We start from the raw sequence: 13,903 nt of genomic DNA, 5'->3' as shown, positions 1-13,903 counted from the left end.
CAATAAGATGTTTGCTGATTCACTTGAGGAGGTCTCTAGAGCCCAATGCAACAGTGTCACTACTACAGCCCTCTAAGCGTGATGATAGGAGCTCACAGAACATACAAAATGAAACTTGTGGGCTAAAGACTTTTCCAGCAATATCAGAAGTTTCAGAGATGTTGAAAACTATTGATTTTCTTGTGAAAAGCCATTACAGAGTGACTATATGACCCATTTATTCCATTTAGACGAAAACTGTTGATCAAGGAGTACCACACCTTGGGGAACCTAAGGCAGTTTTGCATTCTGACTCTGCTCTTGCTATCACCTGAGATCTTCTCCTAGGAACAAACTAGGAGTAAGTGGCTAATCTGCTGTCCACATACCTTGTGTGCTGAGGTTTGGTGCACCTCATCTGCCAAGCCTGACAGCATTTAGAGAGTTTAAGTACAGACCACAGTTCAAATGAGCACTAAATTGCACATAGGGCCTCAGGTCTCCATCATCTTCACTCTCTGAAAGTCTAAGCTCTCCTCCCTTTGTTGGTCCTCTTTAGCTCTGGGCTCCATGAGCACTTCAGTGGTGGTGAAGCTACTGGAATGGGTGGATGGTCCTGTGGTAAAATGCATTTCCTAGAGTCATTACAGGTGAGATCCTTGAAGCTTGATATGAGTCCAGCTTGGTCTGGAGGCTGCATGCATTTTTGTTTGTGTAAACAGGCAGTGGGATCAAGGCTGGACTGAGTTTATTATCCAGCTCATCCTACCCTTCCTCCCAGAGCTGGCTCATGCCCCTGGCAAGGCTGTGCTGGTGATGCCATAGAGGAGCACACAGCTCTGGTACTGGCTCTGGCAACTCAACATCCCTTTGAGTTGTTTCAGTTGTAGTTTAAATAATTCTCTCTGATCTTTTTAAGCCCTTCTGTGTTGATCTGGAAACACCAAAGGAGTAAAAAACTCTGTCCTGGGTGAACATTTCAAGACCTTGCTTTTACTTCCAACAAAAATGGTATCGCCATGGTAAACTGAGGGATTGCCATGCTAGACCAAAACCCGCTTTGTTTCTCTTCTTGCACGCACCTCAGCCAGTTCCAGGGATCTTGACATTTGACTTACATCCATCCTTGGCTTAACAGCCTCATATTGCTGGTGTCACTTCAGGATTTCCAAGTCTGTCCTTGATGTGACGCTCCTTGCATGTCTGGAGTGGTACCTGAGACACTGTCAGCATTTGGCTGTCTCAGAAACAGCCCAGAGACATAGACTGGCCAATCTCTGTTTGAGCATCTCTGTAGAAGAATGACCATCTAACTCTACGGTTTTACTTCTACCACCTCCATGGTGGGTATGCTGGGACCTTGCACATTATTTCCCAGTCCTCCTGGGTCTCTGATGGCCAAGCATGCTCTGGTCCTTAAATAGAGCCCTCCCTGGAGTCCTCCCTTTCACGCTAAACAGCCTGCTGCTTCTGCTGGGCCAAATCCTGCCCTGGCAAAAGACTAATTACAGAGATGAAAATAGGCAGCAAACTCCTTTGCTACTAGCTGCTGTACCCCTGAAACAAAACACTTCTCCTAAGACTGGACAGTGAAGTTTTAAAGACAGTGCAGTCCAACTTCCTTACAGATAACTGATTTTCTAATGCTTCTCAGGGTAAATTAGCAAAGATTTTTTTCTCTCCAGGCCATTAACTTTCAGAGAAGTGCTGCCATAAGGTTTTGTGGAAAAGTAAAAAAACATTTCACATACTTGGTATACTTTGTTATGAAACCAAACTAACCAACTCAACTACTTTTTCCTCACTTGACCACCACTTAAATGAAAGAAGACTTCTCACATGAGAGGGAAGTTCTTCTTTCTTGGAAACCTTGACCCTGCTGCCAGTAAATATGGAGATATCGTTTAGAAAAACGTCACAGATGATTGCGGTCAAATTTGTTGAAAGTGGAGCAAGATGTATAAAAAAGCACAGCAACAATACTGATCAGCCAGCACATGAGCAATAGGTTATCTACGTGAGCATCTCAGTGCAGAAGCTGCTTGAGGGTTAACAAAATTAGGTTAACCTCTGTCATCTAACCAATATCACATACGCTGCTGTGACTGTAGAGGCATGAAGATTTGGGAGCGAAGATGAAAGTATATTCTATTTTCAGATCTGGGCATTTTTTAGTTCTGCTTTGTCTTTTCACTGTGGAAGGCAAAAAGTCACCTACAGGAAAACACACCTGCCGAAAAGGACTTCTCTCCCAAGTGACGGAGAACCTGTATATCAAGGCAACTAGTTTAAAATCATCTATTCCAGTAAGTTGAAGCCACTAGTTGAAAAGTTTTATTTATAGATGCTTCTTTACCAGCTTCATTACTGAGCGCCTGGAAACTTTAATAAGCCGAATGATCTCTACAGTCCTGAGAGACAGGGTAACACCACTACTCTTTTTGTAAAGATGGGAAAAAAGAAGATGCATAGAGAAATGGGATGAGTTTGCCATGGAAGAATTTTGTAGCTAAGCTGAGACTGGAACACAAATTTGATGAGTTCTAATCCTACATTTGAATAAGATGACGATGATTATTATTATTACTACTAAGCTTCGTACAAACCAGACTTAAAACTCCGTCTCCCTTCCTCTGCTTAAGTTAATTAATACATTATATTTTACAGAAGGATCTCATCAAGAACACAAGACTGCTTAAAAAGACAACAAAAATGCTGTTTATGGTAAGACTTATACTACTGGTTTTCCATTTTCTTACTTTGATTTTCCTTGTCAGTAGAGATAGGAATGCATGACCAAAAGGAATGACAGCTGACACAAAAATTACTTGTGTTTAACTGGGAAGGACATTATATTTGTAAGAGCTGTATGTTTAATGAAGTCCTCACTTAGAGGAAGAGTGTTATCTCTGTCCCACAGAAAGGGACATGAGGGGAGAGTTGTGTGTGGTATGGGGAGAAAGAGGTGGATTTGGAAAGCCTGGCTGGAGGCACTTCTCTCTAGGTGGCTGCAGTGGTGCTCTGCCAGGGGAGCTGGGGTGAGGGTCTTTGCCCTGTTGGGGAGGAGCGCGCTCGTGGTAGCACTTGTTCCTCCTGTGAGCATCTGGCTGTGTGTGATCCTCCCCAGCAACGCTTTCAGGCACCAGCCCATGCACGTGAGGGCCAGAGCTGAGGGTGTGTGGTACCACGGATGGCTCAGGGATGCTGCAGAGCAGCCAGGGCTTCCAAGGAGCTGCTTTGGGTTTTGATCTCTGCAGGTGCACTGGAAGATGGAGATCATAGTTCCTCAGTGCAATTCAGCATGGGAGTGAGACACTAAGCTTAGGGTGCCTATTTGTAAGTGACTACAAGTGTGTGAGGTATTTTAGCTTTCTTAACACGGAGATCTAGTCACCAGGGCCAACTGAGTCAGTTTATCCTTAAGTAGAGACCTACTGGCCTTTGAACTCCCCTGGATCTCATTGATTGCCTTGCCGCTTCTCGCTTGCCTGTGAGACCTACACATGGACACCTGCATTTGGGTGGCTTAATCTACTGCTGTATGATCTTCCTGTTGGGAATTTCACACCTGATACTTGGTTCCATTGCCTAAAAATACACATTTAGCCATTGAAATAACTTTGGATATCCAAGAGACCTCACAGGCCAGGCAGATAGGACACAGAGTGTACAGGATGACTGGTCTCTTCTGGAGCAGCAGTTGGGGATGGGTGAGGTAACCTACAGTGTCTTGAATGGTATGGGACACTGACATGGAGAAATGGAACAAAGACACTCAGAATGACTCCTACAATATGGCCAAGATGGCCTGACTTAACTCTCCAATTTATCTTCCATTTATTCTTTGTGTGTTAAATAGATTTGTTGCTGTCACTTCTGCTCATGGCTGGTCTTGCCAATACTCCTTTGGCTGCCAGCACAGCATCCTCCTGCCTTTCCTTCAGAAACCACAGGGGTACATTAAGCTGTTTGAAAAAAAGGGAAGTAATCCAATAGGATACTAAAATTCATTAAAATGTTTTTTTTGATTGTACGCTTTCTAAACATGCATGTTTTTACGAGGCTGAAGTTTTGGGCCAAAGTTGACTAGCAAGATTTTCATGTGGCAACTCTTTACCTGCTTTGTTTTCAGACAAACTGCGGTGTTCGAGATCAGCTCCTCTCCTTCTATGTGAAAAATGTTTTCAGTCATCTTGGAGCAGGAAGTGACAAGTTGTATGTTGTTAGTGCCTTCCAGGTCCTGCAAGCAAACATGAACGCCTGTGTGAGTATATTCCTGAGAGCCAAACTAACTGTTCAGCTGAAAGGCTAGGGAAGGGCTCCATCACAGTTTTTCAGCAGTAGAGAGGGTGGTTCAGAGTCACGGTGTGCTCCACATCACAAAGGACCTGACTTCCCAAGGGCTTCCCCGCTGGGGCCGGGGAAGTTTAACTGCTCATTTCCTCCCAGAGTGAGCTTGTGGGGAGTGGGCAAGATGGTGGAGATACCATGGAGACAAGCCACTTCCCTGCTGATGATGTCACCTTGTGCCACCCTCTCAGCACCAAAACTGCAAAGAGACAGGGTAATAACAGGGAGAAATGTGGCTCCACAAGTTTCTGCAGTGTAACACTGGTTATGCTCTCCTTCTTCAACAGCGTACCCACTGGATGTGTGTAATCTTTACTTAGGTTTCATCTCTGCTCCTCCATGCTGAATTTTGAGAGAGCTGGTGGTGTCTCATGAGTAAGCAGAGACTGCAATTATGAAGCACACTGGAGTGGTTTCCATGTGTTAGCTATGCCTGCAGTCGGAGCAGGTTGTCAGGGAGTGATGCTGCCCATTGGCAAAATGTCTCTAGAGTGGATCCCAGTGTCCCAGGGAAAAGGCACTTTTACCAACACTGTGTCATCATCCCACCCTGTAAATAATAGCAGGTCAGCAGTAAAGCACGCTTTTGCACATGCAAATATGCACACTAACACACTATGATGCCAAGACAACACTGTCACTTGTGGGTCATTTATCTTTTCATCTTATTTTTAAGGGTAGATGAATAACAACAAGGTGTGCCTTAAAACTTTATGTCCTATAGCTGTTTCCCCCCCCCCCCAAACCTGCAGTCCTCACGAGTCACAGCATCCCAAAAAACAGAGCGTGACTTAGAGTGAAATATAACTGTGGATATCCAGGCAAATGTCTGTAGTAATTTCAAAAAGTGAGGGCAGCATGAGAAGTCCATGAAACGTTATTGAATTAAAACTTTGTCTAATCTGAATTATATGGTAGCATGAAAGAAAAGGACATTGGTTCTACATGCACACAAATATTTGCAATTCAAAAATAAGCAGCTTCAGAGATTTCTTTGCAGTGCTATAGCTCAGAACACAGCTGGAATATTTGTATAATGTAAAAAGACTCATTCTCAATCGGGGAAAACTCTGCCAGCTTTCAGGTTCGGCATTTAAAACCATGCTAAACAGTTGCAATTTACAGTCAGTATTCACAGCATTCAACACATTGTTGTGGTTATCTGTGTCTGTCGAAATGCCAGAGATTGTATACTACAATACACTTTTCAGAGATTGCATTCTTGTCTGGAAAAGCAATTACACCCTACACAAGTGCTAGTACACACTGAGGAGTTCAGTTCCAATGATTTAGGAGCCGAGTCCTGTTTTTCAAAAATACATAGGTAATAAAATCGCTAAATCCCTTTTCTGCAGTGAAATCAGGCTCTTTCATTTAGGGTATACCTGCACAGTAAAGGGAACAGATATTTTCTCTTGGATACTGGGAGCATCCACTTATAGCACCACCGCCCTCAGCAAAACCCTGTTTACTTGCTCATGCGCTCTACTGCATCATCAGCATAGAATCATAGAATCACAGAACGGTGTGGGTTGGAAGGGACCTTAAAGATCATCAACTTCCTCTATCAGGGACAGGGACACTCCTTGCTCAAAGCCTCATCCACCCTGGCCTGGAACACCTCCAGGGATGGGGCAGCCACAACTTCTCTGGACAACCTGTTCCCCTGTTTCACCACCCTCACAGTGAAGAATTTTTTCCTCAGATCTAATTGAAATCTACCCTATTTCAGTTTAAAGCCCTTGCTCCTTGTCCTACTGCTACATATCCTGTAAAAAGTCCCTCTCCAGCTTTCTTGCAGGCCCCCTTTAGGTACTGGAAGGCAACTAGAAGGTCTCCCCGGAGCTTTCTCTTCTCCAGGCTGAACAGCCCCAACTCTCTCAGCCTGTCTTCATAGGAGAGGTGCTCCAGCCCTTGAATCATTTTCATGGCCCTCCTCTGGACATTGCTGAGAAGAGTATGAAGTTACTTCTGAGGTCGGACTTACGTTCGTACACCAGTAGCAGATTATAAGAGGTTTTTCTCGTATTTGAGTGGTGTACAGAAAAGCAATATATTCACTGCAAGATTTTTAATCCTTGCTCTATCATTATAGGCAGAACTTGTAGACTTTGAGTAGAGATTGCGGCATCGCTCACAAAGCATTTATTTATTTGCTTGCTCATTTATTTGCTTACTCTTTACACAGGAAGGACCGAGTTTGTAACGTGTACTACCACTCAAACCAGCACAATCATTTAAGGTCAATTCTGCTACCAAATGATTCCTGTAGAAATAATCTGCATAGTGCAAGCTGACCTTAAAAAAAAAAAAAAAAAGCCCCAAGTCAGAAAGAATTGCCCTAGTTAGAAGATTTTTAAAGGTTTACAAATTAAGAGTTGCTTTTATTTACAATCTCATCCTGCGAGGTGACTTTGAAGAAGCAGGAAAGGTAACTTGAAAATGTTTGCTGTTCCTTCTTAAAAGCCCTGTGTGAGGCAGAGAGAAGGACTAACCATCCATGCCTGCGGAGTCACCTCTTTTCATGCGAGTTGAGGACCTTTGCCTTTTGCCTTTTCAAACGCGTTGTCCCTGTTTGTAGGTTGAAAAACATCAGCGTTTTCGAATTTTTCCCTGAAAGAACGATTCTCCCCTTTGGAAATCCCGGACAGCCGGGTAGTCAGCAACCCGGGCTGCTCAGAAAGCTCAGCCAGGCAGCTCCAAAAAGCCCAGCCCGACCAGCACCGGCCTGGCAGAGCCGGGTGGAGCGCGGAGGCGCCGGGCGCGGGGCGGGCGCGGGGTCCCCCTGCCGGCAGCGCCCCGGCACCGCCCGCCCGCCCGCGGCTCCCCCGGGGCTCCCGCTCCGGGCGGCCCCGTGGGGCGGAGCAGCCACCCGCGGGCACTGTCAGCCCGGCCCCGGATGGCTGGGTTAAACCTGGGGTGAGGCCTTGGGGTCCTGTAGGATGAACTGATCAACTCTTTCCTTCAGAAAGCCAACCGCGTCCTGGGCTGCATCAAAGCAAGTTGTGGCCAGCAGGTCGAGGGAGGTGATTCTGTCCCTCTACTCTGCTCTCGTGAGACCTCACCTGCAGAACTGCGTTCAGCTCTGGGGCACCCAACAGAAGAAGGACATGGACCTGTTGGAATGAGTCCAAATGAGGGCCATGAAGATGATCCGAGGGCTGGAGCACCTCTGCTATGAAGACAGGCTGAGAGAGTTGGAGTTGTTTAGCTCAGAGAAGAGAAAGCTCCAGGAAGACCTTCTAGCAGCCTTCCAGTGCCTAAAGGGGGCCTATAAGAAAGCTGAAGAGGGACTTTATGCAAGGGTGTGTAGTGATAGGACAAAGGGCAATGGCTTTAAACTGAAAGAGGGGAGATTTATATTAGGTCTAAGGAAGAAATTCTTCACTGTGAGGGTGGTGAAACACTGGAGCAGGTCGCCCAGAGAAGTTGTGGCTGTCCTATCCCTGGAGGTGTTCAAGGCTAGGTTGGATGAGGCTTTGAGCAATGTGATGTAGTGGAAGGTGTCCCTTGGCACTGTGGCCTATGGCAGGGGACTTGGAACTAGATGATCTTTAATGCCTCTTCCAATCCAAACCATTCTATGATTATACAATTCCTAAAACCCTTCTGACTCAAATTTTGCAGTGATAACAGTCCTGTGTCTCTGACATCACAGCATGGGTAGAGGGATACCAGAACTTGCAAGTAAGACATTGTTGACTGATTTGAGTGGGATGCCTGGGAGCTGAGTAGGGTCTTTCTGGCAAAACTCCCAGTGATGGAAATCTTAGCTTGACAAAAGGGTGCTGGATTAGCCTGTAATTAGCCAGACAGTAGACTAACGTGCAGGAAAATCAGGGGGAAGCATAAATTAACTTTATAAACATATTTAGAGGGTTTGCAGAAATGTGCAAAATTGCCCTCTGTGCTTTGCAAAGGTCTTTGGCCTTTAGCCTCGCCTTCATTGAAGATTCTAAGTTAAAGGTCCTTGAATCTCAGAGCCAGGCTGCACTGTACAAAAGCTGTAACTGCAACTGATATAAAGATCCATGAGATAGTGTTTAATAAGAGGACTTAGTAGTACTCATGTTACAGTTTTTTGTGGTGTGAACTCAACTTTCTGGGAACCGCACAGGTAAAATAATACATTTGTAGTATCAGGAGATGTTGAAGTGAAGCCGAGTTCACGCATTTTACCGATAGTCTTGTGGTGCCACACTGTGGGTTGGACTCCTCTTCATTGCTATGTCCTTACATCAGCATCTTTGCTGCGACAAGCTCTTTTGGTTTCTTCTCATCCCTTCAGCTTCCATGTCCTCCATCCACAAGGTTAACTTCTGCTGTCAAAAAATTAAAGAAAACGTTTCTTAAGGTAAGAGCAGGAGGTGTTGGCTCCCAGCTGCACTGTTGGTTGCTGTGGGTGGTTTCTTTTCTAAAGTCTTTATCTTTTTGACAGCTTGGAGAGAAGGGAATCTACAAGGCCATCCATGAGCTGGATATTCTCCTTCCCTGGATTCAAGCCTACATACAAACCATCTTATGAAGAACAAAGAAGCAACAGACAACACACCACTTCTGAGCTAAGAAGAGATCCTTACCCAAAAGGTCTGAAAATCAACGGAGAGCCAGTTGTACAACAGGCCTGGCAGTGACTCCGTCCCACTGAAGGAGAGCCTCTGTAATACAGTGGCATAAAGAGGGATTTTCAAGAGCTTTCACATTGGCCTGGCATAGCAACTACGTCTGTCTTACAGTGTGAGAGCAGCCTCCGGAGCAGCATGGTGATGTACTTCTGGTCCTGCCTGCCAATAGCCTCACAGGCAGCCCCTGGACACATTGCGCAAGTGTAACTTGAAATCTGCTACTGTGTGGATCAGACACAATGTCCGATGTGCCGTGGGCACGATCTAGCCATGTCTTGTGCCATCCCATAGGGTTACAATTCAAAGCAACGAGGACTACTTTTGAAAATCCCTTCCCTAAGCTACACTTCTTTTTGTTTGTTTGTTTTGTTATAGCTATATAGCAGTATATACAAGCCATTCTACATATACATAAGAAAATAAATTACATACTGCTTATTATTATTATTAATTTATGGTAATAATTGATACCTAATAAACATACTCCAATTAATGTCAAAACTTTGGTCTATGACTCATGCCTGACCTTCAGATGTCACATGCTCTACATGAGATCATACAATGCAGAAGACACAATAAACAGATTACCTTTGACTAGGATTGCAAAATGGTTTGAGAGAAATTTATGGGAAGTTGTTACTCGAATGATGATAGTGGTTTCCAAAATATCTTTCATATAGTCCAGAAAGAAGATGGAGTTCTAGTTTTCTCACATTTTTAAAGACTTACCAGAGAAACTACCTAGATGATGAAAATATTCCCAATCTGTATATTTGCATTTCCACGAGGGTGAGATCCTGAAAAATTTCAGATCTCATAGTGGCTGGTGTGTCAGGGGCATTGAATACGTTGGTGTGCTGACACCAAAGAACCTCAGCCAGTTCTTCCTTTGCATTGTGGCCTTCTGCAGCCCAGGGGTGGTGGTTGGTCTCTGACAGGTATCTTTTGATTCTGGGGTCCAACTACATGTGTTCTCTGAACAGGCTATGGTCAGTGCACCTTCATTTTTATTCCTTCAGGGACCATTCAGAAACTCACTGAGGTCCCTGCACAGGTGGTAGCTAGGGCAGTAAGAGGCAGCCTGACTATCCCCACTCTTGAACTCATGAAATGGCCACCACTGTTGCTAGTGGGCTGTTGATCTTCATCCAGGTGAGTTATTAGTGGCTGGTAAAGGCTGAGGAGAGAGAAGAGCATCTCTTCTAACATCTTAGCTCTGTTAGAATCAGAGCTATGTGCTAGCTTATACTCCAGCAGCTCCTCACAACCTTCCTTCATCTCTCCCTGCCCGCAAACTGTGACTTGTCCTTTCTGATGCCTTGGAGACCTGGAGCTGGCTTTGTCTTCCAGCTTCTTCCGTAGCTTTGCAACACGCTGTGTCAGCACTGGCCACTTGTGGCAAAAGCCAAAGAAAAGCATTGTTAAAGTGCAATATACAAGTTACTCATTAATATCCTCTGCTTCATTAAAAAGGGAGTATGCCATCATTTTGAGAACCTGCCAAAGTGTTCAGCAAATCTCAGTGACAGCAGCTTCTGATGACAATACACTATTTTTCAGCATTGGTGCTTTATAGAACAAATGATCTCACACAGATGCAAAGACTTATCTTCAATGAGAACACAAGGCAATTACCTTATGCTTACGTTTAATATGAAGAACAGTAGAATAAAGACATGAGCCTTTCAGTGCAAGCAATGATCTGTATAGCTTTGTATTCTAGCAATTACCATCAGGGGATTATATTAGCTACGTGTTGAAATTTAGGACATTTTTCTGTTGAAGTGCAATGGTGGATGCTCTTGGGAAATACCACTGACTGACTATGGTGCCGGGACAGCACTAACAGCGTGCACTTGCAATGATGAGCTATCAGTGCCGTGGCTCTGGTGCGCATCTTTTGCAGGGGCCTCTTGATGTCGCTGTGTTGATGTCCCTCCTCTGTCCCAGTTCAGAGGAGCTGACTAGGCACACCTGTTAATGCATGAAGATAAACACTGGAGAGGTGTTAGTCTAACACTTGTGTAAAGAAATGTTCATACATGATGGTTTCTGTTTGCTGAGAATTTTCTTCTGTTACTGTGGTTTCACCTGATTGTGTATATCCCACAGCTTTGGTAAAAAGGACTGACTCGAACAACTCTTAATGGAGGAAAAAATTTAACAGTGTTTGCCATGGATAATTCTCAGGTAAACTCCATTTCTCGTTACTCTTCCGGAGATGGAAAATTGGTTATGCAGACAAAAGGATATACGATACATGAATAAACCAATGTCAGCTCTCACATATTGAGTTAGATGGTGACTGAAAGCTTCCCTATGCAGAGTTCGTATTTTCTGACCTGTATCATTTTCACATTATCTTTGATCTCCAGCTTCCTCACAGCCATTGACATGAAAGAACAGAGCTTGGGAACAGATTGTCCAGGTGACCATGGTAGGAGTAAAAGAGAAGAGTGAGAGTATTTTGTAAGATAAGTTCAGTTGCAAACTGTCCTATAAAAACTAGTCAGTAAATAATTCTCAAAATAATCCCACAAAAAAACTACATGTAAAAGTACTCAACGAATGAAGAGTATATCACCTGCTAAAATTGTTCCTAATACCCTGGCACTATAAATTTAAACCTGTTCCTCTTGAGGAATAATAGATATGCCTGACAAACAAAATGTTCTTACGCTTGTACTTTCTTACTCTGGGAGACAGCAAACCTAGTATGCCATCCTACATGGTGATTTTAAATTTGACAAGAACCTGTCAATCCAGAACATATATAGAGTTATATAAAAGGAGCAGGTGAGTTGAAGAAAACTGCCTTATGCCCTTTATTCCAAAGGAATACCAGCTCCAGCTGGATGTCTTGAGTATTTAGCAACAAGACATGGTTTTAATCCTCTATATTATTGGTAGCGTTATGTTCTATTATTTCATGATTTGTTGTTTTATTACTAGAGGGAGTTGCAGTAGATGACATACCAGGTTTTGGTGTAGTACCTTGACAGACAACTGTATTTTATTTGAGCAGACTATATTATAAAGCAAATGAAGTCTCAATACCGTTCCTGACTCTGAGGAATCACCTTCAAATTATTTAGATCTTACTGAATTTACTTTTTTTTCTGTTTTGGAATGCTCTCCTCACACAGTAAGATGACACTCAGGAGGCTACGGAGTCTGAAATGCAGTCCTAACTCTCTCTTTTAGGTTTCATGAAGCTGATTGCTGACAAAATAGCACATTTGGGGAGAAGCAGTAGGAAAAGACAGCTCAGTGCTTTTATTAGCAGGAAGCTGCAGAGACAGACCAGGGCAGACAGAGGACCCCACTGCCCAAAACGGTAGGACCCATCCTGGCCACACATGGCTGGAGCGGGAGGTTTCCCAGGGTGTGATGCTCACTCCAGGGTGAGCGGATGGACCCCAGGGTGAGCTGAACGGTGGGGGGACCTGAGGAAAGGGAGGTGAAACTGGCTGAGCGTACGTTCACTTGCTCACCCATAAAAGGCTTAACTCCATAATTTCAAATGCTCACCCTCTGGATGGACAACTGCGGCTAAGTCCCACCATCCTGCAGAGTCAATATTCAACATCAGCTTGCAGGGTTGGGACAAATGTCTAACTAAGATAGGGGGATTACAACTCAACATATATTTTTTTTCAGTTAAAACCAAAGTGGTTAATTAGAGAGACAGTGGCAAAAGTGGTACATTTAACGCTGTGGTCTTTTCGAGCACATAATTTAATTTTTGTTTAACGTGCTGTCCTTTTTCCTGGGTTTGTTCACACAGTTCATCCATTTGCTTGTGCAACTTAGGTTTGCTTTATGTTTTTATGCTTTTTGTCCAAACTCTGGTGTATGGAAAAGAAAACTGGCCATGGGCATGGCCTCACCAGCCTTCATCAGATGTCACTGTCCAGTCCTTGCTGCTGACAGGGCGCAGTAGCCAGGATCTGAGGGCTCAGCGCGAGGAGCAGGAGGGAGCCAGTGACACCTGCAAACAGAAAAACTCCATGTTTGATTCAGAAGATCCATAGGCAATGTTTTCAGGTGATTCATGTTGCTGAAGATTTTTCTTGTGGAATTTTTGCTGAGCTTTCACATCCAGTCAGTGGGATTTTCAGGGATTTTTTTTTTTTCTTTTATTCTCCCCTCATAGATGTTCAGAATTGGAAAAGAAAAAACTCCAGAAGCGGTCTACAATTGTTTGTGTTTTCTGCTGTGCTAAGGTGCGAAGGTGGATATATTTTTAGCTCTGTGGCTAAAAATAATTTCACAAAGTGAACACTGCCACCTGTTTTTCAAAGGGATGCAGAGGTGCTCAGGTGATGCACAAAGAGACAGATGAACTTTGAAATGGACCTAAGTGGACCAGATAGCTAGTTTTTACAAATTCCAGCCGGATTTAAGAGATTTGTCTAAGTATGTATCAACTCAGAAGTAGCACCTTCTTCCCTGGTGACTGGCGTACTGCCCCGCTGCAGAGGGGTGAGGAAGGGCAAGCCCAGCCACCGTGCTGCATCCCTGGGAGTCAGTCTCTGGGCATGGTGAATGCCTTCATGCAGTAATGCAAATCACATTTCCAAAGCAATTAAACACTCCTGAATGAAAGGCAAAAGATGGCACCTGCAAGATAGAGGTCATTATTTAATAGAGAAGCCTTGCAATAAATGACAAATGCCATATACAGGCCACTTAGCAACGAATATTGTGCTGCATCTTCACAAAAACATAGCAAAAGAATTGGTACTAAATATGTTTAACTGACAATTCAAAGTAATAATTATGGACAAAAGCATATTGCCTTTCAAAATTGGACTAGTAAAGGAAAGCTTTTTAATTTTTCAGATGAAACTCTAGGTGTCACTCTTAGAAAACAAGATTCATGTTGGTCCCAGTTTACTTTTGACTCCAGTAGATGAAGAAAGTGTTAGAGCATGTTTCATAAACAG

The 13,903-nt window shown here is 43.9% G+C and overlaps 1 protein-coding gene across 1 annotated transcript; it reads left to right on the top strand.

Moving 5' to 3' along the window:
* Nucleotides 1-2,114: 2,114 nt before the first annotated feature.
* IL26 (interleukin 26) lies at nt 2,115-8,854 on the top strand. Its single transcript, XM_086609668.1, has 5 exons — nt 2,115-2,285; nt 2,647-2,703; nt 4,112-4,243; nt 8,618-8,683; nt 8,768-8,854. The coding sequence occupies exons 1-5, from the start codon at nt 2,115-2,117 to the stop codon at nt 8,852-8,854; spliced, it is 513 nt and encodes a 170-aa protein (XP_086465794.1).
* Nucleotides 8,855-13,903: the final 5,049 nt, after the last annotated feature.

This window comes from Tauraco erythrolophus, chromosome 4 (genome assembly GCF_009769465.1).
Source record: "Tauraco erythrolophus isolate bTauEry1 chromosome 4, bTauEry1.pri, whole genome shotgun sequence".
In the NCBI taxonomy this organism is placed as follows: Eukaryota; Metazoa; Chordata; class Aves; order Musophagiformes; family Musophagidae; genus Tauraco; species Tauraco erythrolophus.
Note: the sequence above shows the minus strand (reverse complement) of the source record. Positions and strands in the feature narration are given on the sequence as shown.